Source organism: Metschnikowia bicuspidata, assembly GCF_001664035.1.
Source record: "Metschnikowia bicuspidata var. bicuspidata NRRL YB-4993 chromosome Unknown METBIscaffold_1, whole genome shotgun sequence".
NCBI classification, from domain to species: domain Eukaryota; kingdom Fungi; phylum Ascomycota; class Pichiomycetes; order Serinales; family Metschnikowiaceae; genus Metschnikowia; species Metschnikowia bicuspidata.
The window spans coordinates 2,448,713-2,470,992 of NW_017387731.1; the positions used below are offsets into that span (position 1 = coordinate 2,448,713).

At 54.5% G+C, this 22,280-nt stretch overlaps 6 protein-coding genes and 2 non-coding genes across 8 annotated transcripts; 4 read left to right on the forward strand and 4 right to left on the reverse strand.

Annotated features, from left to right (window-relative positions):
• Positions 1–58: 58 nt before the first annotated feature.
• Positions 59–8,136, reverse strand: UTP20 (Utp20p). The gene has a single exon (XM_018855519.1). The coding sequence runs from the start codon at positions 7,888–7,890 to the stop codon at positions 127–129; it is 7,764 nt and encodes a 2,587-aa protein (XP_018713974.1). The 5' UTR covers positions 7,891–8,136; the 3' UTR covers positions 59–126.
• A 349-nt stretch (positions 8,137–8,485) lies between these two features.
• On the forward strand, positions 8,486–9,709 carry METBIDRAFT_37138 (uncharacterized protein; the record flags this gene model as incomplete). The annotated part of the gene is made up of 1 exon (XM_018856827.1): positions 8,486–9,709. The coding sequence occupies one exon, from the start codon at positions 8,486–8,488 to the stop codon at positions 9,707–9,709; it is 1,224 nt and encodes a 407-aa protein (XP_018713975.1).
• Positions 9,710–11,280: 1,571 nt separating this feature from the next.
• Positions 11,281–11,829, forward strand: METBIDRAFT_19569 (uncharacterized protein; the record flags this gene model as incomplete). Its single annotated transcript, XM_018854869.1, has 1 exon — positions 11,281–11,829. A coding segment is annotated over one exon (549 nt), but the record flags the coding sequence as incomplete, so codon positions are not given.
• Positions 11,830–12,042: 213 nt separating this feature from the next.
• Positions 12,043–12,900, forward strand: METBIDRAFT_29948 (uncharacterized protein). The gene has a single exon (XM_018855520.1). It carries the CDS (start codon positions 12,074–12,076, stop codon positions 12,776–12,778), a length of 705 nt encoding a protein of 234 aa, XP_018713977.1. The 5' UTR covers positions 12,043–12,073; the 3' UTR covers positions 12,779–12,900.
• Positions 12,901–14,249: 1,349 nt separating this feature from the next.
• Positions 14,250–15,818, reverse strand: METBIDRAFT_106434 (uncharacterized protein). Its single transcript, XM_018853817.1, has one exon. The coding sequence runs from the start codon at positions 15,715–15,717 to the stop codon at positions 14,488–14,490; it is 1,230 nt and encodes a 409-aa protein (XP_018713978.1). The 5' UTR covers positions 15,718–15,818; the 3' UTR covers positions 14,250–14,487.
• Positions 15,819–18,096: 2,278 nt separating this feature from the next.
• METBIDRAFT_t14 lies at positions 18,097–18,213 on the forward strand. Its single transcript has one exon. It is a non-coding gene; the product is annotated as a tRNA-Ile (tRNA).
• A 1,542-nt stretch (positions 18,214–19,755) lies between these two features.
• Positions 19,756–19,843, reverse strand: METBIDRAFT_t65. Its single transcript has one exon. It is a non-coding gene; the product is annotated as a tRNA-Lys (tRNA).
• Positions 19,844–20,438: 595 nt separating this feature from the next.
• MSS4 (1-phosphatidylinositol-4-phosphate 5-kinase) lies at positions 20,439–21,803 on the reverse strand (the record flags this gene model as incomplete). The annotated part of the gene is made up of 1 exon (XM_018856666.1): positions 20,439–21,803. The coding sequence occupies one exon, from the start codon at positions 21,801–21,803 to the stop codon at positions 20,439–20,441; it is 1,365 nt and encodes a 454-aa protein (XP_018713979.1).
• Positions 21,804–22,280: the final 477 nt, after the last annotated feature.

The window sequence follows — 22,280 nt, forward strand, 5'->3', positions numbered from 1 at the left end:
ATTTCCACACTGTGCTAACGTTGCTCGAAACTCCTTAAGCACGCGCAGATCCACATAACAGCCAGTAGAAACATTTGTTTTAAATCCTTAATTCTATCAAACTATATGCATTGTGCCGTCCGGGACTCAAGCCTGGTTCCTCTTCGTGCGCTTGGCCCGGTAGTAGCCGTTCTCGTCCTTGCGGTTCTTCCGCTTTTCCCTGAAGTTTCCGTGTCTCTTCAACTTGCGTCTTGCTGCAACGTCCGGAGCATTGACGGCCAACTGCGATCGCTTGACGCGGCGCTCTTGTCGAATACGGTCAATGTGTTGTCTGACCCCGGTGTGAATCTCCAGGTATGCATTAACACCCAACTTCTCCTCGAGCGCCTTGGTACTTTCTCTGGCCATGATCAAAACGTCGTTTTCCGCGTCCGAGTACGCATCCTGCTCTAGAATATAGTACATGCCAAACAAGAGCTGGCGCGCGACCTGGGCCAACTTTTCGGTCGGCACGAGATGCGCAATCACCGCTCCGAGCTGGATGGCCGATTTGCGGGCGACCAAGTTGCGGTCCGAACGCGTATCTTGCCTCATGAGAGCACACACACGAGCTAAGATGAAGTCAACGGCCAGAGCATAGCGGGGAGGCTCGTCCACTTCCGCGGCAGGTTCTGCTTCAGCGTTTTCCTCGTCGTCTTTGGTCTTGTCGATGACGTAGAAAGGCGTGTTCTCCTGCTGCCATTTGGTGACAATCTGGATCAAGTCTTTGACGACCTGTGAGCCGAGCTCGGGCGCCACCACGGGCGCGCCCAACTGGCGAAGCAACCTGTAAGCAATGGTCTGGAGCTGTTCGCCGGAAAGCGAAAACTCGAGCTTGTCCAAGTTGCCAAGAAGCACGCCCACCAACCGTGCAGCAAGGAGCCGCACCCACGTGTGTGGATACAAGATGGTGTCGAGCACGTGGCGCCAGATGGACTCGAAACGAGCCGTCAAGACCCCGCTGCCAAGCGACGCGCAAACACCAGAAAACACGCTCATCGCCGTGTACACGTCTTCCCAGTCGTTGTCGGATTCGGGGGCGCCGTTGCGGGCCAGGCGCGTGACGCCATCAATGAGCAGCAACGCCACTTGGTCAAGCCGGCCGCTGGCACCGTAGCCGAAGACGGACACGTAGACCTTGTACACAACGAGCCCGCAGCGCGTGAGCAAGGCGTTGGCCTTCTGGGTCATCCACGCGTGGATGAAGTTCTCCATGTCGTGGGCCTTGTCCTGACCGACCTTCTTGAGAAGACGTGCGATGAGCGAGGAGGCCATCTCACGGCATTTCAGGATGTCGTCCGCCACGGCCACGTTGGCCAAGCCCACGAAGAAGCTTGTGGCGAGCTGTGCGAGAAGTGTGTCGGAGGCCTTTAGGACGATGGAGTGCATGAGCTCCATGACGGACTCACGGCCCAGCTGGGTCGGGTAGGCCAAGTTGCTGACCAAGAAGCGGAAGGCCTTGTCGAGCTTGGCCGGGCCCTGCTCGTACTCCATCAAGAACTGGAAGTACAACACGCGCGACATGTCGCGGATCTCCTTGTTGTGGTTGACCACCATGATGCGCGACACCTTGTCCATGACCTCGTAGACCTCGGGGAGCAAGATGTGCTGGAACAACACGGCCTTGAGGAAGTTGAACGCAAGGCCCTGGTGGTCCGGGTCCTCCAAGTCCGGCATGATGCGCACAAGCACATACACCATGGCGCTGTCGCCCAACGTGACGCTGGACCTGTGGCGCACGAGCGTGGCCAAGTAGCGCAAGCAGGTCTGGCTGAGCTCGCTGGCGGTGGTGGCCAGATCCTGGAGCACGGCAAACGCACGCGTGGCGGTGGCGGCGAAGAACGCGTCGCGGGCGTCCGGGAAGTCGAGCTTGGCGACGAGGTCGAGCACGCGGAACAACGCCACGAGCAAGCCCTCGTCGTCGGCCTCCAAGCTGGCCTCCATCAACGGCACGAACGCGTCGAGGTTGGCCACGGTCATCAAGTGCGCGTGCTTGCCGAGCGCACTGCGCATGAGCTCGAAGCACAACTTCTGCAAGGTGAACACCACCTGCGAGCGGTCCACGTTGGAGTGCGTGGGCCGGGCGTGGGTGCGCACCAAGAAGTGCTCCTCGGCCTCCGTGGGCTCGGCGTACTTGCGCGTGGCGAACTCCACGCTGGTGGACTGCTGGTGGAGCTCGAAGCACAACACGAGCACATCGCGCGTGGCGGCGCTGGGGTTGAAGAGCAAGCCGTGCGCGTACTTGCGGAGGAGGTCGTCGAGCTTGCGGCGCGTGCGCAACGGGAGGTTGACTTTCAAGAGCATTTTGAGCGGCTCCACGAGGAAGCGGAAGCAGGGCAACGAGATGTTGGCGCAGAGCAACTCGCCGGTCTCGAAACTCTTCTTGGCCTTGACCTCCTTCATGGAGCTGACGTAGTCCTCGGCGTCCTTGTCCTGGCCCGCCGCGCCGAACACGTCCTCCATGATGATGTCCACGATGAGGGGCGCGGACTCGTCCAAGTCGCCCGGCTCCAAGTCATCGCGCACGGCCGCGAGCACCGCGTGGAGCGTGTAGCTCAACACGTGGATCTGCGCGCCTCGCGAGAGCGCGGACTTGAGCTCCTGGACCACGAACTTGAGGTACTTGGCGCCCACGATGCGCGTGGCGCGGCACAACGTCTTGCGCACCGCGTCCCTGGTGGGCTGGTAGCGCAGGCGCAAGGCCTGGCACGTGCTGGTCAAGGTGCCGGAGATGGCGGCCTCGGCCACGCCGTCCGCCACGCACAAGAGGCAGTTGACCGCGGCCTCCACCAAGAGCGTGCGGTCCACCACGGTGTCGTCGTCGCGCACACGCACGATCTTCATAATGGGCTCGAAGAACTCGCGCATGACCGCGTTGTCCGCGCGGGCCGCGTCGTCGGGGAACGCGGCAAAGCCGTCGGCGGCGGCGCCGGAGCGAAGCGCCCGCACCGCGGCCAGCATGCCCTGTGAGAGGTGCACCACGAGCCGGATGCGGTCCCTGCGGCCGGCCTCGTCGGGCAGGGCCGCGGCGGCGATGTGGCGCCGGAACAACAGGCGGAAGTGGTCCCAGCGCAAGCGGCGCACCACGTGGGCCCATGTGGCGTGGGTCTCGTCCAAGATGGGCCGCATCTTGTCGTCGTCGCACTTGGTGTACGACTCGGTCATGGGCAAGATGTAGTGGTGCACGCACTCCGGGCTGAGGCGGTCCGCCACGGCCGCAAGGCTGCGGATGGCCTGCTGGCGGCACTTCAACTGGATGTGCGTGAAGTTGGCGAAGAAGTCGTCGTCCGGGTCGTCTGCGAGCAAGACGCGCATGGACGCGAGCTCCGGCAACTGGTCGTGGCGGCGCACGGCAGCCGCCAACACGTGCACGTAGCCGTCCTTGATGTCGTCGCGCTCCTTGCGCAAGCCCGTGCGCAAGTGGGGCTCCACCACGGCGTGGAACAAGTCGCGGTGGGCCGCGAGGCCGTCGCCGGCCTTGGACGCCAACGCGGCGACGAAGCGCGTCAAGGTGTGCGACGCGTTCAGGCGGATGGCCACCTCGTCCGGGTCGTTGATGAAGAACAAGCAGGCCTGGACGATGGGGAGCCACTGGCGCGGCGAGAGCTGCGTGCTGAGGTCGTCGTTGATGGTACGGAACGCCCGCAAGCGGCGGTCGAAGTCCGGCTCGGCCATGCGCTGCGGCGAGTACGCGTTCAAGTCGGCCACGAGCGCGGCCACCGGCGCGAGGTCGGCGTGGTGGCGGCCGAGCACGGCGAAGATCTGCACCAAGGCCTCGCGCACCTGGCGGTCCTTGTACGAGCGGAGCGCCAGCGCACAGACGTCGTAGAGCACGGCCACGCCGTCGAAGGGCCCGTCGAGCCCGTCCACGATGGTCACCAACAGGAGGAGCAAGCTGACGCGGTCTGCGGCGGCGAGCTGTGCCGGCGGCTTGCGGATGGCGCTGGCGCACGCGGCCACGAGCGCGCGGCGCGTGGCGTGCTCCTGGACGTAGCCGCCGTCAATGATGAGGAGCAAGAGCGTGGCGGCGCGGGCGGAGATGTCCCTGTCGAGCGCGGCCTCGATGATGCGCGGGAGCACGGCCAACAAGCCGTCGACCACCAAGGCCAAGAGCGTGTAGTAGCGGTCGTCGGCGATGTCCTTGCGGGTGAACGCGGCGATGCAGAAGTCCAAGAGGGCCAGCTGCACCGGGTCCTTGGCGTGCGGGCTGGCGAGCAACAGCATCAACGCGCGCACGGCCGCGTGGCCGTCCAAGTAGAGGAACGGCACGAGGCGCGGCAGGCCGATCCAGCCCACCACGAGCGCCATGAGCGCGGACGGCTGCTGGGCGTTTTCCTGGGCGAAGCGCGCGAGGCGCGGCGCCACGAGCTGCGAGAAGATGAGCTCCGCATCGGCAGACCACTCGAACGACGCGGCGGTGATCTTGAAGAGGTGGTCGAGGCAGCGGAAGCCCACCAGGCGCACGGTGCGGGCCACCTTGAGCGTGAGCTCGTCGGGCGCGTGCGGCGCGTCGAGCGTCTTCTGGGCGCTGACGAGGGCGAACACCAAGGGCCGCACGGTGCGCGGCACCACGTGCGCAAACTTGTAGCCCAAGCCGCTGTACACCTCGAGGAGCATGTTCACGTAGCCCACCATGCCGGCGAGCGCGGCGCGCGACGGCACGGCGAGCTCGCGCGAGAGGAAGAACGGCCCGTGCTCGAGGTGCTGCGCGAGGATGTCGAGGAACTGCGCCACGGCCGCGTCCGGCAAGTTGGGCAACACCGTGGCCACGGCGAACTTGCGCCCGTTCTTGCTCTTGTTGTTGGACGCGCCCTTGGCCCGCCCGTAGAGGATGCGCAACACGACGGGGAGCACCGCGTCCGCGTCCGCAGCCGCGAGCCGCGCGTCCGCGTGCTTGCTGACGAGCTGCTGGAGCTCGTCGCGGAAGAGCTTGTCCTCGAGCAAGTTCTTCAAGTTGTCGCGGTACTTGTTGATGTGCGCGTTGTTCCAGGCAAAGAGCGCCTCGAGCGACTCCTGCTGCACGGCGGTCTGCTTGGACGAGAGGTTCTCGAGCACGAGCGCAAAGAGCGCGTCGTTACCGGGCACGCGGGCCAAGCGCTTGAACTTGCCGCACACGCCCACGAGCGCAAGCTTGTCCTTGCCGGACCACGAGGCAAAGGCGGCCTGCGCCGCGGGGTCGGCGCTCTGCAGCCGCACGACGTACTGGACGAACTCCGCGCCGTGCTGCTCCACGACGTACGCCACGGCCTGGAGCGCCTTGATGACGCGGGCGCGGAGCTGCGGGTTGTACGAGCGGGCGCTGTTTTTGGCGCGGGCGATGGCCAAGAGCAGCAGCAAGGCGAGGGCGCTGGAGGCGAAGACTGACGCCTGTGCGGCGGCGATGCTGGCGGAGAGCCGCTCGTCGAGGACCTGGAAGACGGGCACGGACGCGTTGGGTACAGACACGTTGGGTACAGACGCGTTGGGTACAGACGCGTTGGGTGAATCCTCGTCGGGTACAGACACGTCGGGGATAGACACATCGGGTAAACCCTCGTCTGATGCATCTGGTCCAGCCACATCGGGCAAACCCTCGTCGGTCGCCCCGGGCACAGACACGTCCCTGGACCCGGGCTCCGCCTTGCCGCCCAGAGACCCGTCCTCGGCCCCGAGGTACGCTTGCGGCTGGCTGCTGTAGTCGTACTTGACAAACGCAAAAAGCGCGTTCCAGAGCGGCTCCAGGCACCCGCACTCGGCTAGCTGCGGGAGACACTCGTACACGGCCAACCAGCAGGGCTGGAAGTTGTTGCTCAAAAGCCCAACCACATACTGCGAGAGCACAAGCCGGTCGCCAGGGGTGCGGTCCTTGACAAGCGCGAACTGCGACACGGCGTGGCGGATGCGCATCTTGATGTCGTTGGCGTTGGCGACCGTGAGCGGCACGGCGTCAATGACAAGCACCTGCGACACGGCAAACGGCACCGCGGCCCCGGCGCACCGGTGGAGCTTGGCCAAGAAGCTGGCCGTGGCCGTGCGCACCTGCCGGTCGGGCAGGCTGAAGTTGTGCGCCAACATCGCGCAGAGCGGCTGCATGTCCGCGGCTAATAGCGGCTGCAACGCGGCCTGGTGCTTCTCGAGGAGGCGCGTGGCGCCACTCAAGAAGTCGAGCGACGCCCGGCACGGCTCGAGGCAGTTCTGCACGAACGTGTACATTTCCGCCGCGGCCAGCGACCCGGCCTTGGAGAGCCGCACCGTGACGCTCATGCTGGTGCCAAGCACGTCGTGCAAGAACGGCGTCTGCGGCAAGCTGCGGTCCGAGAGCGACTGCAAGATGCGCAACGGCGTGGCCAGCTCGCTGCCGCCCTCGGGCAGGAAGCTGAGCAACTTCAACTTCCAGAAGAGGCCCTGTAGAACAGCGCTGCAGAAGGGTTTCTGGATGTCCTGCTCCATCATGTCGAGCAACTGCACGGAGAGGAAAGAAGGGAGCACAATGTCGCCGATGGCCTGCGGCGCCACGGCCTCGAGCCGCTGCAACTTCTGCGCGAAGCTGATGAGCTGCGCGTCGCTGCTCGTCTTGTTGAGGATGGTCTGGAGCGTGCGCGCGGCGCCAAAAGTCGCCATTTTGTCCGGGGCGCTCGTCACGGCAAGCTCGTAGAAGCTGAGGTAGTACTGGACGTGCGTGCTGCTGGCCAAGAACGCAGACATGGACTCGAAGTGCTTGGAAAGATGCTCGAGTGGGCAGTTGCGCACAATGGTTGCAAAAAGATGCGCAAAGAGCGCCATCAACGCGGGCGCAATTTGGTCGACTGAGCGCGCAACCAGCCGCGCCTTGTGCACAAGCGCCTCGACAACAACAAAAACGGCCGGCCAGTCCAGAATCTTCTTTCCCGACTCGGCAAAGCACACGGTGATGAGGACCTGCGCCACGTATTGGAGAGTGACCTGGGACCGCGTCTGCGCGACCACGTCCTCGAGGTACGCCATGCAGCTGGCGTGGAACCGCTCGCATGCGCGCGCAGAGCCGTGTTTCAGTGCCTGGAGCATAATGTCGCAGAGCGTGCCCACGCATGTATCGCTGCGGGATGTGTCGGCCAACGCGTTTTCTAGCAACGCGGAAAACACGCCGCCTGCCCTCAGGTGGAACGTGTCCTGTGTATTCTTCATGGCCTCGCTGAAAAGAGTGACCAAGGACTCGCGGTAAAAGCTGTTCTGGTCGAGCAAGTCGCGGTTCGTATTGAACAAGAAGCGCACGGCCTCCATCAACGGCTCCGGCTTCAGTTTCTTCACCAAAAACGACACTGCCTCCGCGCAGAACCGCAGCACGTACGTTTTCTTGGTCATCTGCAACACGGGCAAAAGCTGCGCGAGCGTCGGCGTGAGGTCCTCGGTTAGCACGCGCGCCAAGTACTTGAACGCAAACGCCAAGGTGTTGAAGCACCACTCCAAGACATTGGACGTGTTGCGCATGTTCTGTGCATCGTTGGGGCTGGTCTGCTGCGCAAGGTCCACCACAAGCTGCAAGAACGGCCGGTAGAACGGCATGAAGTCGGAGCCCAAGTCATGCACGAACTGCGCCATGAGCTCCAACAACGGCTGGATCAGATTGACGTCGTTCTTCTGGATGTGTGCGTGCAAGGCCTCGAAAATGCGGGTTTGGTGGTGCAAGATCTGCGGCAACGTCTGGCACAACGGCTCCACCTCGCGCAAAAAGTCCGTGAAGTCTCCGCTGATATTGACCTCTTTCCAGTGCTCGAGCGTGGCAAGGAAATGGGACGTTTCCACGTAGTCGTGGGCCCGCGCGTTGAGCTTGCGGCTGGGCTCGATTTTCATGGCGTCCACGCGCTCCTTGAACGAGCGGAACGCATGCCTTCTCTCCTTGGGTGCGTCGGCCATCTCGGGGACAGAAACAGAAGATGTGAGAGGGGCAAATGCAGAAAAGCGAGGAGCGAGAGATAGGTTTGCCTGCCATGTCCGGGGAATTTTTCGCAGCGCATCTCATCGGGAGGCCCGCGGAGCGGCGTGGTGCACGGGTGCGGCATGTGGCAACAGAGCGCGCGCCCAAGCCCAACAGTCAAATCAGGAAGTAAGAGTAGTCAAATCAGTCAAATCAGTCAAGCCAGGCAGCAAAACCAGGCAGCAAGACCAGGCAGCGAAATTATACGACAGTCATATCATCGAGCTCTGCGTGAGTTGACGACGGCTGGACCGCCACATTTGGCGGGTCGGGCCTCGCTTGGTGGGGCAGGGAAACGGCAGCCGCCGGGCAGTCACGTGGCTAGAGGCACGTGGTGCAAGGCACGTGGTGCAAGGCACGTGACTCGTTTTAGTCACGTGACCCGATTGAGTCACGTGCGCCGGTTAAGTCACGTGCGCCGGTTAAGTCACGTGTCCCCTCTCACGTGCGCCGCATCACCCCCAGTTCAGTCCCCCGAGCCCGTCCCCAAGGCCCCAAACCACCAATTTCCCCCAAAAAAAACCCTCATTCACCATGCTGAGTGAGCAGAGCCCGTTGCTCGAGCAGCCCCCAGCAGGCACCGCGCCGCCCGCGTGGCAGGCCAACAAGACCGGGTCCAGGCTCTCGCAACTGCCCAAAATCGGGCTCCAGAGAACCAGCCGGACCAGCCAGAAATTGAAGCTCTTGCCCGTCGTGCCGGACCTCGGGGCCGAGGACGACGACGGCCTGGACGAGGCGCCGTTTGCCGCGGCCGGCGGCCAGCGCCACGGCGTGTACTCGCAGGTGACCAAAATCAAGGACCGGCCCGCACGCAAAGACGCCGAGATCTTGGGCAAGCTGCACCGGGACCTCTTGCCGCGGGTCACGGCCTACTGCACGTGCGGGCTGTACCGGATGAAGGAGCTCTTGCGGTGGTTGAAGGACCGCAAGCGCATCCACAACACAGGCCCCCGGCTCTTCGACGAGTGTCTCTATTCGCCGTTCACGTACAAGGACTGGCGCAGCGACTCGGACGGCGGGTCGCGCAAGCTCACGCGGTTGGCGGACGACGGCGGCGAGATCGAGTTCGGCACGAGGTCGGACGTGTTTGTGTTCGAGTACGGCGTGGTGATCATGTGGGGCTTCTCGGTCAAGGAGGAGCACGCGTTTCTCGAGGACTTGGCGCGCTTCGAGTCGGAGAAGTTGCTGGCCGAGGACATCCAGGTGGAGGAGTTCAACTACTACATCACCACGTCGTACCAGCCGCGCATCTACAACGACTTCATCACGCTCCGCGACGACAACAACCACATGTTGAAGCTCCTGGTCTCGCATGCGCTCGCGCAGCTGGTGAAGATCTCGCTTTTCGAGGAGCTCGTGGACAACACCATCGAGGACACGCACGACATCCCGCAGCAGATTGCGCACACGGGCAAGGTGGAGATGACGCGCGACGAGACCATGAAGCTGATTGGCGAGCTTTTCATCTTGCGCATCAACATCAACTTGCACGGCTCGGTGCTCGACTCGCCGGAGCTCATGTGGGCCGAGCCGCACTTGGAGCCCATCTACCAGGCCACGCGCGGGTATCTTGAGATCAACCAGCGCGTGGAGCTTTTGAACCAGCGGCTCGAGGTGATTTCCGATCTCTTGCAGATGCTCAAGGAGCAGTTGGGGCACTCGCACGAGGAGAACCTCGAGTTCGTGGTGGTGTTGTTGGTGTGCATCGAGGTGGTGGTCAGCGTGGTGAACATCGTCGTGGATATTCTCACCTACTGAGAAGGCCGTGTGGGTTTGAGTGAGGCCGTGTGGGTTTTAAAGGGCGTGGGTTTTGAACTGGCCACATGGATCTTGCAAAAACATCCACAGCACAGGGACCCAAAAAAGCCGCACGTTCTGCTGCGTTTTGAGGGCAGGCCCCTTCTTGTTCGGCTGGCGTGGGTGGGAAAGCAGCCCGCCCCAGTTTGTCGTGGACCGCAATTTTCTCTCAGACAGCGCCTGCTCGACTGGCTTGGCCCATGAGCTAACTTGTGTCTGAAACAGAGGCTATTACTAAGGGCGAACTGACACTACAAAGACTGCCACATTCCTAGCGCAGACATGGCCATGAGGCCAGACGCCAAAGCACGGTAGACCAAATTTGCAGAGGGGCACGGATGGCAGGGACTGAAAAAAAGGCTTGGTCAGAGCCACTGCTGGATTCTCCAAAGACTACGTGTTTGGTGCTACCGCGCTGCTTCGGCCGCACGCACGGGCTACTGATCTTAGGGGTGGGTTTCCTTTTTTTGCGTTCGACATGCGTTGAGCTCGCGGTGAAACTTCAGATGAACGACAGCAAGAAAGCGCTGGCGCCTGGTGCACTCGGTAAGAAGCGAGGCCGCATGCGCCACACCACGCTCCGACCAGTCGTACCCCAACGATGTGTATTTCCGAAAGCGCCAGAGGGACCGCAAGACGTGCCCCTTCCATTTCAAAACGTGAATAATGCATCAGGGCCCAGGGTCCTGTTCTGGAACATGCTCTGAGTGCCTTTTGCCTCGAATGCAGAACATTGGGTCGGGATAAGACACAACAATTCCGCATTGGGCTAGCCGTCCTGTTTCTGCGCGAAGCACGATAACGTCATCAGCAAATCTGCGAATGCTGCAGACTTTTTGTCCCAGTGAAGTAACCTGTATGCAGCAGTTGTTGAGGGAATATAGGCTGTCTCTTATCCCCTTCGTTTTGCTTGCGGCCGCGACCGCCTCCGCCTATCCAAAAAGACACCGCATACGATTTCTGCCGAAGCCGGATCTGGGAAAAGGACGCAAACTTTGCTGCAGATGAGGCGAGTGCCGAGTTGCTGCTGCAGAGCGGGTAATACTCATCATCGTCTGAATGGGGAGTAGTGTGGCGGCATGTCTCGCGAAGCAGGGCCTAGTGTGCCCGAATCCTGTGTGCCGCGCCAGCCACTCGCATATTGTCTCATCCGGTCTCAAATATCTGCATACAGCGCCGGCCGCGAATGGATGCATGTATGTCTCGCAAATCATGGCGGGTGCGCGCATTGGCCACAACCTCTTAAAGCGGGCCATTCCCTTGGCCACAGAATTCGCCGGTTTTTGCTCCCAGACATTTATATACCCGCGAGCGACTGCAAAACCCGAACTTGCCCTTTTGCACGCAAACCACTCCACCACTTCCAGCAGCCTCCTGTTTCGTCTGAGAAATAGCACTCTGGCCAGTTCAGCAGCGTTTCGGATCCCTGAGCCTTTTCTTTTTTTTACCAGATTCAGAGTTGTCCATCTCCGTCCCCATTCGCCACTAAGCGACATTCCCCGACCATGGCAAGCACCGAGCCCCAGCCCACGTTGATCCGGACCAGCCGGCTCTCTCCGGACTACATCCGCGAGAACTTGGACAAAATCAACGTGCCCATCAAGTTGAAAACCGACCGCAGTTTCGGCCAGATGGAAACCGACTGGACTGAGGAGGAGGTCAGCAACGAGAGGAGGCTTGTGTCCTTGCACATCAGCCGTGAAAGCGTGACTACGTTCAACATCTGCTTTTCCCCGGTGGCCCCGGGCGCCGTCGCCAAGGACAACACAGACTTGATCATTTCCTGCATCCGATGGGAGGAGAAGGACGTCATGGTGGTGACCTCGGTCGACATCATACTTGTGCTCGAGGCGTTGGTCGGAGAGTCGTTTTCCGTGGACGAAAAGAGCCGCATCCGCCGCAACTTGCAGTTCTTGAAGCCCAGCAACATTGCACGCGCCACGTGCGGGCGTCTTTTCAGCTCCCTCATGGCCATGGACAACCCGCGCCCAAGGAACATCGAGAAGGACGTCAAGGTGTTCCGCTGGAGCAATTTCTTCGACGCGTTGAACAAGGTGTTGTCCAAGTTCTCGGCCAACCCCGCGGTGTTTGCGGCGCAGCGCCCGGCGCCCTCGCAGGCGTTCTACGACGCGGCCATGCACCCTCCCAGCACCCACCATGTGCCTCTAGCGTACGCGGCCGGCGGGCTTCCGAATCCCACTACGCACGCCCCCTTCACATCTGCAGTGCCCGTCCAGGGCACCGTCTTCACCGACCTCCCGAGGCACATGGCGTGCCCGGCCCAGGCCTGCCGGCCGAGGCCTAGCCGGGGAACTCCAGCCGAACATGCCGCGCGTGGCCAAGCCGAACTTGCCCTACGTGCAGCCCGGCCCCTGGGCCAACTTCCCGGCCCAGCTGCAGTACTACTCCAGGTCTGAGGCGGGCCTGGGCTCGGTGCTCGCCTCAGACACCTCCGGCAACCTCACGGACTTGTCGCTCAGGTCAAGAGGCCACACCGCGGGCACCTCGGCCGGCACGCCTGCGCTGGATGGCCGGGCCGCCGCCAAGACCTCGGCGAACGACGGCTCCGCGTCCGACAACTCCGCGTCCGACAACTCCGCGTCCTTGGACTCGGGCTTCGCCAATACCCCGGGCCCGGCCGGCATGGCGCGCAAGGACAGCGACCTGCTGTCTCTCTCGTCGTCGGCCAGCGTGTCCAAGTTGAACGGCGCGGGCGAGCAGTTGAGCTGGGCCAACATGAAGGAGCACGACCGCCAGTGGGCCGAGCTCTCGCACAACCACGAGCATGTTGTCCCCGTGGATGGCCCCGTGGATGGGCCCGCCAAGCTGTCGCTGGAAGACAGGGCCGACTCGCTCAGCGACGGCTACAGGCGGCGCAGGAAGCGGCGGCTCCCGACCGTGTCGTCGTCCCTCGACCGCTCGTTCCCCCTTCCGAACCCGCAGCAGATCGAGATGTACTCGCAGCAGTACGACAGCGTGGACCTCGACACGCGCTCCACCAGCCCGCAGAACTCCTCGTCATCTGGTTAAACTTCTTTGCATTTCATTCACATAGACTCTTGTACGGTAGTATACGATTCTCGCTTCGCCGGGACCGCAGCGTTCAAAACATGTCTGGTTTTGAATATCTGTCTGTTCTTTAAAGTATGCCTTTTCTTGAGATCCTGAGGATCAGTGCAATCTTCGAAGTATGCCTGTTATGAGTCTGATCGTTAGTTATTGGGCTGTTCTATGCCTTTTCCCGAGAAACCTGACTCAAAATACGTCTATAACTGCCTGTTCTTCATTATTGAACAATTTTCAAAGTATGCCTCTCCTCGAGAACGCCTGATCCGAAACATGTCTGATCTTGAATATCTATCTGTTTTAATTTTGTCTGTTGATATTTGGATGGCTACTTTTCAAAGTGTGCCTTTTCTCGAAAACACTGATTCAAAGCATGCCTGTTCCTGAAAAACTGGGTAATCTTCGAAGTATGCCTGTTTTGACTCTGGTCGTTGGTTGTATGGCTGTTTTTGAAGTATGCCTATTCTCAAGAATGCCTGATCCAAAAATGCCTGTTTTTGAATATTTGCCTGTTTTGACTTTGTCTGTTGATAATTGGATGGCCATTTTTACAAGCATGCCTCTTCTCGAGAACACCTGATTCAAAATATGTCTCTTCTTGACAATCTTTTGTTCTTAAAAATATGCTTTTTCTCGAGAAGATTTTCAAAACATGCCTCTTCCTGTGAATCTGTGTAATCTTCGATATATGCCTGTTTGAAATTTGCCTGTCGTTGATTGTTGTTTTTTTTAACATATGCCTCTTCTCATGTTAGTCTGGTCCAAGAATTGCCTGTTCTTGCGGACCTGCCTGTTTTTGACTCTGCCTGTTCTTTAGAATATGCCTTTTCTCGATATGTTCATGCAGATGTGCCTGTTTTGACTCTGGCTGTTGTTGGTTGTATCGCTGATTTTGGAGTATGCTTTTTCTCGAGACTACCAGAATCAAACATGTCTGATCTTGGATATCTGTCTGTTCTTGAGTATCTGCTTGCTCTCAAAATATGCCTGTTCTCGATTTTGTTCTTGAATATCTGCCTGATCTTTGAAATGTGCCTGATCTGGACAATTTCTGATTCAGAATGTGTCTATGCTTGCGGATCTGCCTGTTCTTTAATGTCTGTCCTTGAGAAAACGCCCAGTCCAAAGCCAATCCGCCTAGTTTGTATTTCCATCAGATATTTCAACTTGTCTTTTTTATACTCTACCTTTCCTTGAGCTTGACCCTAGAAAACACCCTAAATACCCCTTTGCCCTCGAACATCATATCGATACACCATAAATATGTCGATATACCCAAAAGGGTTGATGCGCTCAGAACCTGTGTCCATGAAACTTCACGTTGCCCGTGACTCTCACAAATAGGTTCTAAAAGTCGTCAAATATCAAGCTCCATGTCCATAAATCCTACTCTGTTTGGAAGCCCCATAGTAGGACCTCTGCACGGCTGCTCCACATAAGTAAACTCTTTACTTCGAATCTATTTGAATTGCGCCATCAACATTGTCGTTTCCGTCCGCTATGGAAGCTAGGTTCATATCCTATGGATAGCTGTCTCTGTAAATACTGCTTCACCGACATCAATGCCCTTGGAAGTGTCTCTCGAGAATGCTGCAGTCGAGGTCCATTCCACAGCCCGGCCCAACCCTTGAACTCATCTGCTATTTACTATATACGAGCTACTGCTGCAGTGTCTAGTTCTTATGCCGAAGGCCGTCCTTGAAGTCATCAGTGCTCTCGATTTTCGGCGCTTTCCCCGGCTCAATCGTGACCACGTTTAGGTAGTCCGCTGGCTTGTTCTCCACCAGCTTTTCCGGCACAATCTGCACGTGGCTGGCCGGCGTTAGGCGAGGCAAGTCGAACTTGCGCTCGAACGACTCCTGAGGCACGCCGGACTGGAGCAAGATGGTGCGTGGCCCCACGACCTTCACGAAGTCCTGGTTGCCGATCGCCTGCTGCATTGAGCGGCCACGGAACTTCCGCAAAAGGTCGAATAGCCGCCAGTAGTAGTATTTCAGCTGGGTCCACACGTCGCGCCACGTGTTGAGGCTGGCCGCCTGGGGCGGAGGCACGAGGACCACGTTTTCCATCTTGACGGGGTTCTTGTGTGCCACGATGCAGTTTTCCAAGTCATGGGGCCCGTTGACCGAGATGCCAAGCAAGTGTGCCCTGCTGACAGCAATCAGCTCGCCCTCAGCAACACTGGCCGAGTACACCATGCCGTTGCCTACCAAGCCAAGCGCACCGCGCCCGTGGACAAAGGTGTACCCGGGCCGATACCAGCGGTACAAGCCCGTGGGCTCGCGCAGCCGGAGCTTCAAGTGCTTGCTGAATCTGCGCGAGATCCTCGCGGGCACCCGGCGCATGGAAATCTCTAGGGACGGCCCCGCGTACACCTGGAGCGCGTCGCGCTTGAAGAGCGCCCAGTCGGCAGCACCATCCAAAGCGAGATTGGTGAACGACTTCTGTGTGGTCCGGGAGAAAAGAGACGGGAACCAGCTCGGCGAGCTGGCCAGAACAAGCACGCTGAACGGCTCGGTGCCGACGATCTCCTGGTACCGCAGCACGAAGTTTCCAGACATGAGCCTCTGCAATGGTGCTAGCAACCGTGATTGGAAGCGCACGTGGTCCATGTTCGCCTGGAGCGTCATCATCGTGTTTCGCCTGATATACACGGGTAGAGATGGGGGGGCCGCCACGGAAAGCGCCTGGGGCGGCGAGCCCAAAGCCTCTAGCCGCACGTCATCCACGGATCTGAGCGTCGGCAACTCCTCCACGGCGTCCAAAGCAGGCAGCAGGTTGACGCCGGGGAAGACCACGGGCACTGGGCCCAGTGCTTTCGGGGCCTGGTTAAACGAAAGACCGCGAGCCCAAAAAAAGCGAGGCTGAGCAGCCCTGGCGGGAAGCACAGCATAGGAAGTCATTCTCCTGACACAAGCAAAGAAATTGGGGGCTATGTGTGTGTTTTTGGTGCCCTTTTTGCTGGCTGTAGAGACTGGTCTAATTGGCCCTGATGGATTGGGCCACTGATCGTGGCGCGCGCGGACGTCTCCCTTCTGGCGGTGATTAATGTTGACATGGGACTTTTCACAGATGGTGTCTCGAGAGAGAGTGGACCTTTCAACGCATTGAGGGTTATTTTTGAGAAAGATTGCCTGGTTCAACTTTTTCTTTTTTGTAGTGTGATCACATAATTGTTTCGCTTGCTATTTTCAGCGTCATCAACGGTGGATTTAATTTTAAGTATTCGGTGCGAAAATGGAAGGTATCGTCAAAGTGCCGAGGAATGGAGGCCAAGGAGACGAACAGAGGGATAATCATAAAGAGGCAGGTTTTCAGTGACAAGCGTTTGCTATGGAAATCAAAACACCTGAAAGCCAATAATTCTTGTCTTTTGTTATTTCCAGAAATTGGTACAGGTCAAACCAAAGGCTTGTAATCCCGCCGGCTTTTGCTCTAGCCTAAGAACCATCGGAATCAAAGAATTTCACCCGTAATGCCAGGTTTTGAAAATGGAAAAGTTTTCTGATATAAAGAATAGTGTCAACGAAAAGATGTTTTGGGCTTGGGTCAGATATGCCTGGCGGCGAAACCCCTCGATAGCGCGTTTCGAAAATTCCCGACATGTGTTGACAAGCTTATTCCGCAAAAAGGCTGTAGAAAAGCAGCCCTTGATTATTTGACGCTGAAAATCCTGTTGGCAGCTTTTTTTGTTTTGCCATATCTTGACACAAAGAAGCTGTGGTTCATGCGGATCTATTTTCCTAGGCGGGCCGCGATATATGGCTGCCAAAATCACCTGACTCAGAAGACAGATACTACTTCGGCACATGTGTTGTTGGTCCAACGGAAGAAACAGAAGTCAGTCAGCATAAGAAAGTCGGGTCTGGTGATGTGACAAAAAAACATGGTTGAACAAACGAAAGAGAAAAATCAATTAAACAACGAAACCTGCCACCTATCTCCCAAAGCCCGGCTTAGGCATAATATAGTAATTTACCTGCAGCTGTAACCCCACTTCCCAAGAGATATAACTTTTACTAGAAAAAAGATATCTAGGAAAAACTAGCGTGATGGAGGCCTGGAATTCGCAGTGTCGAATATTTGATTTTTGGGTGTTGCATATGATATAGCGGAACTAGCATATCAGTTTCCTTGCTGAACGGCACCAGAGAAGACGTACGTGTGAGTTGCAATCAATATCTTTGATCCCTAAAGAAGTTACGTGCTTAATTTAGAAATTTCTGTAGGCCAAAATACGCAAGACGCATTTCCCGTCTTCTCTCTATTCTTTTGCTTCATGATTTATGTCTCCACGTGTTCTTTCATACAACTCTGTTCATTTTATGACCTTTGCTTACAGGAATGAAACTCAAACTGAAAATCATGATCCCTTTATCCTAATCTCGGTATGAAACGATCTACGTTTGACAAACTTCACGACATTTTTCAAAAAAAGGACACCACTGAAGCATCACACATCCACAATTTAATTGAATATGGGGGAACATGGGCAGAATCGGTTCTTCATTGCAAAAAAGCCACTTTCTTTCCAAACTAAAGTTGTGCTTTATGAACATGCAACAATCGAATGACCTACTTTCATAAATATCTAGGAAGTCCTTTTTAACCTTTTTTTAAAGAAACATCATATTATAGGGTGTCACTGGTCGCTGGAGAGATGTAAAACTTCACCAACAACAAAAAACTATGAAGAAAAAACCTACTATTGATCGCAAAATTGGCTCAGGTGAAAAGCCGTGAGCACCAATTCACGAAATCTCCCAAAGAGGATGTCCTCAAAAAGACTTCTGCCTATAACCAATGTCAACCACTTGAATAAAATAAACTAAATGCAATCGTCCGATAGGATATTTTTTCCTGAGGGCCCGTGACCATAGTTCATTTGACAAGGCGGCAAGACGTGTCCTCAAATGAGACACGTGGCGAGGTTGAACTATGATCTACTGTCTCCTATAATCACGACCTTGAGTTACCGGAAATATACATTCTACGTCCTTTGGCTTATCTTTAGCAATATCACGCTTGTGAGTGGTAGTTGAAACTCCAAAAATTGATTGGACAATAGAATGATTTAAAAATTCCGAAGGTATTTTACGTTCTTTGTTAATCTTGAAGTAGCTTAGTGAGAGAAAAACTTTTCGCACCTGCCTTTTTTTAAGATAAAAATATTTCTCACTGTAAAATCCTCAAAACGAGACAAATATTAAAAGTCTATTTCTATAAAGTCCTTATGTTTAAGACAATAATAGCAAAACAATCCTGTCCAAAGTTTAGCAGGTGCTCCAGTGGCGCAGAGGTTAGCGCTTCGTGCTTATAGCTGGTTACGACTTGGTTATACCAAAGTCACGGTCGTGTGAGGAACGCGATGGTCGTGGGTTCAAACCCCTCCTGGAGCATTTGTCCTTTTTTTCCATACTTTTTATTTATTCCAGGATAGACATGGGGCTCAATATTTTTTTGGTTCTGAATGAATACGTTACAATCAAATCTTTTCAACACCAGGGGACCGGTGGTGTATTCACTAAAACTTGGAATGATGACCAATTCAATGAGTTCTCAAACAACCTCAAGGAAACAAACCATGGCAAAACTCCCATTGATCTTGATGGACTGAAAGATCTCACATGAAATGATTGCCATGCCTTTATTTTTTATCTACGGAATGATATAGGGGACCTCATTAGAAGTATACAAGAGATCACTCGAAAGGTTGCCTTTCCTTCATTGAGCGGTATTTTTGTAGGAGCACTGTGATAGAATAGTCAAACGTACATCTGAAGTTGGTTGGCAAACTTGAAATATTTTAGTTAGTTTAAAGGGCCTACAAGATTTACCCAGTAAAAACTACTGAAAGTCATCCGGCCGTTTGGCTTGCACAGCAACGCGAAATTGATCGGAGTAAATATTCTAGATGCTTCAAGTCATTTTCGTGAAGCCAAAACAAGAATGATATGCCCAATAACCTCTTGGATCTCTTTGGAGATTTAAAGCACAATAAGCTGCTTGTGAATATGTAGCAACATAAAAATACATGACTCATCAAAAGTTAGAAATGAGAAACATGTACGATCTCATTATCACTTCGACAAGCCCATAGACTTGCATATCCTAATTATCTCTGCCCTGAAAGATCCGTTTCTGGAGGTGTCTAGCTGTCCGCTCTCAAGAAAAGGCACATAGCCAAAAGAGCCATCATGCGAGATATACCTATTATGTGGTGATCGAAGTCCGTAACGAGATGGCAATACACTGAGATGCGCTTGTTTGAGTCTTGTCAATAGAGATCTTCGGAAGGACTCAAAAGGTCCAATTCAAGACTCAGGGCGGTTTCACTGGTATTTTTATCCTGAAAATGCATGAGGCAAAATCTTAGATCATGTGGCCTCAGAAGTATCGAAATCTCAGAAGGATCATGAACAAAACTATCAAACATTAGCAGGGCACTAGTTCAACGAGTATCAAAAAGCGATCGATAACATGAGTGATAATGACGGAAAGGTACAAATAGGGTTTTGCCACTTTTAACCGAGTTTTCAACTGATAAATTCTTTTTCCAAAACGGTTGTACGCGAGTCGAAAAATCTAAAACCAATAACTGCATTCATGCAACATCCATTGGTCCATCTAGTACCAAGTACTTCAAATGCTACCTCATGAAATATATAAAAAGCATGCCTGCATTTTAAAGTCATGAAAACAATGAAATTGGTCAGTAAATCACGCCTCTTTCAGGACATGGGGTGCCAAACACGAGAAAGAATTCTACTTGCACGTAATCGCTTTCCATGATCATGTTCCAAGATTCATTAACAGTCTGTTGATACTTGGCATACAGAATACATATTACAATAAGACGCATATTGGGGATTTGAAACGAAGATGTCAATTTATTATAAGACCAGAGCGACTGCAGCGAGAAAAATTTAGAGGAAAAAAGAAGCCCGATGCGGGGCTCGAACCCGCAACCTTTTGATTGACCTTATGTTGTTTAAGAGTCAAATGCTCTACCGATTGAGCTAACCAGGCTTGTATGGTTCAAAACACGAAAGCAGACTATATAATGTATATACGCAAAATGTACATGGACCGTCTGCTCATTCTTGTGCTGTTTTTAAAAGGTTTCATGTTGCGCCTCCTCAAAATAAAACACCTCGGCAACTTGGGAATCAATCAGATGAAACAAAGCGGGGCGGGCCGAGCTAAGACACTTGGTACGTAGCTGGGAGCTGTTTAAAGGTTTTTATACATATTATTTATATAGTTTTGCCCCTTTTCTTAGACCAAAAAAAAAGGCTAAATTAGTTGACTCGAGCAAACCAAAAAACAGGTGGTATCTAGGTATGTATATGGGCTGTTCGAAGGTTTTCATATCCACCAAAAAAAAAAAAAAGATTCTGACCCCTGATAGCGTGTGCAACTTCTTGTTGCTACACTTACAATTGGTACCCTATGATGTAATGATTTTTCGAAAAAAAATCGGGAACCACTCAAGGAGGAATGAGGTTTTATAGTAACTACTATACAGCTTTACTACTCACCAATTTTACAACCCGAATACAAGAATAATGCATAAATATACTTTTGATGAATATATAATTTGTCATATATACTAATTTTGAGACTAGTCGATCTTCACTTTTACATCTGAGATGCCGTCTTTTATAAATTGAATGAATCTGTCGCCGTACTCACGAGCTGGAACCGCCGATATAGTGCTCCTTGACTGAGTGATGGACCTCCATGCTGTTTCGAGTTTCTTTTTAAAAGAGTAATTTGTCAAGCAATCAATGATGCCCAAATAGTAAATCTCGGAAACAGGCTCATTGCTCTCATTTGTAGCACGGATTCCGCCGTTGTGGCCGTAAAATATGTATTTCGATCTTCCTGGAAACACGTCAGACGGTAGATCATTCTGTCGGTCTATTCCTCTGGGATTTGTTTTGAAGACTTCTGCTTTCAAATTGGACTTGGGATCAAATACTGTCAATTTGGCAACTGTTTCGGAATTGCCTTTTTTCACATCATGTATCCCTAGAAGTAAGGAATAGTCCATGACATTGATTTTCTTCAAGAGCTTTACATCAGCCTCGAGTTGTTCAAGGAATATTCTTTTCTTCTCCGGACCAAATTTGATGCGGTCTTTTCTTTGAAGCCAGTTAAGGTCTTTGAGAGTGTGAGATGAAAGATCCTCATTTCCGGAAGTCTCTGGTATTTTGGTATATCTACCCCACGTAGAACCTTTGAGATCATATTTGACGTGAATATCTCGATGAGGGGGAAAGAGGTTGTTCATGACTAAAAAGTGAACCCTTTTGATTCCGCCCTTAACTTTCAAACGATGCAAACCATAAAATTGACTCACCATAGTATTGGGATTGTTCTTGACGTGATGATAATATTCATGTAGTATTCGGCGTAGTTGCTTGTGTTCAGAATGATGAATTGTCTTGATGATAAAACGGTAATCTCTGGAGTAGTAAAAGAACGAGCCGCTCTTGCCTGAAGAGCCTAGCTCCGAAAGAATGTACTTTCCTGTGATGGACATTAAATAGTCGGCCGGGTCAATCCCAAAGAGAGATCTCAATTCACGAAAGACTTCAGGAGAGTAGTCTTTGAACTTAAAATCATACTTTGAGGAAGGCGTGAGTTCCGTCCCATCCATATCGAAAGAAAGCTTTTTGGTAGCCCGGAAATCGGCATCGTTGAGTTTTCTCATTACTCCCGAGCAACGAGACACAGCGACTCTGATACCAGTGAGCATATTGTAAGCCATAACAAAGTTCTGGTGGCCCTCAGTGATTTTGTTTCCCACTATATGAGTCATGTCATCCACAATATCTTTCTTTCGCTGAATATTCTTGGTGACCATTGTGGATTTCATTCTCGTGAGTTCAGACTCGGGCTCAGAGTGCTTGCGACCTTGGTGATGATCGCCGGCAACAGAAGGGTTTTTGTCTTTCGAGCTCGGGCGCAAGATCGTCGACATTTTGCGCAAGCTATAGAATTGGGTAGGTTTCGGGCGATCTGATTGATCCACAGACTTCCTGGAGACAGGGACATCGACAGAGGCGCGAGAAGCTAAGGCAGAATCTTGGAGAGAGTGTCTTCGGGAATTCCATGACTGTACGACGTTGGGGGTCCCGGCTCTTCCGCTAGATATAGCCCCAGGGACCCCCGAGGAATGATCAGACTTGGAGCAGGTTCGGGACACTGCCATGGTGCCGTTGGCGTCTCTAGACACCAATTTAGGCTCATTAGTATCAGCCTGTGGCTTCGGATTCTTGTCGAGCAGAGGCTTCGCGGCCTCAGTCACGGTGTTTCTGTCCAGCTCGGAATCTTTGTGTTTCGCGTGGCTCATGCTGAGAGTTTGCGCAGAGGTATTGAGGTTGTCCTCGGCGATGGAGCTTGGGATCGTCTCGCCGCTAGCAGCCTCGGATGTATCAGAGTAAGCGCCCCTTATGGA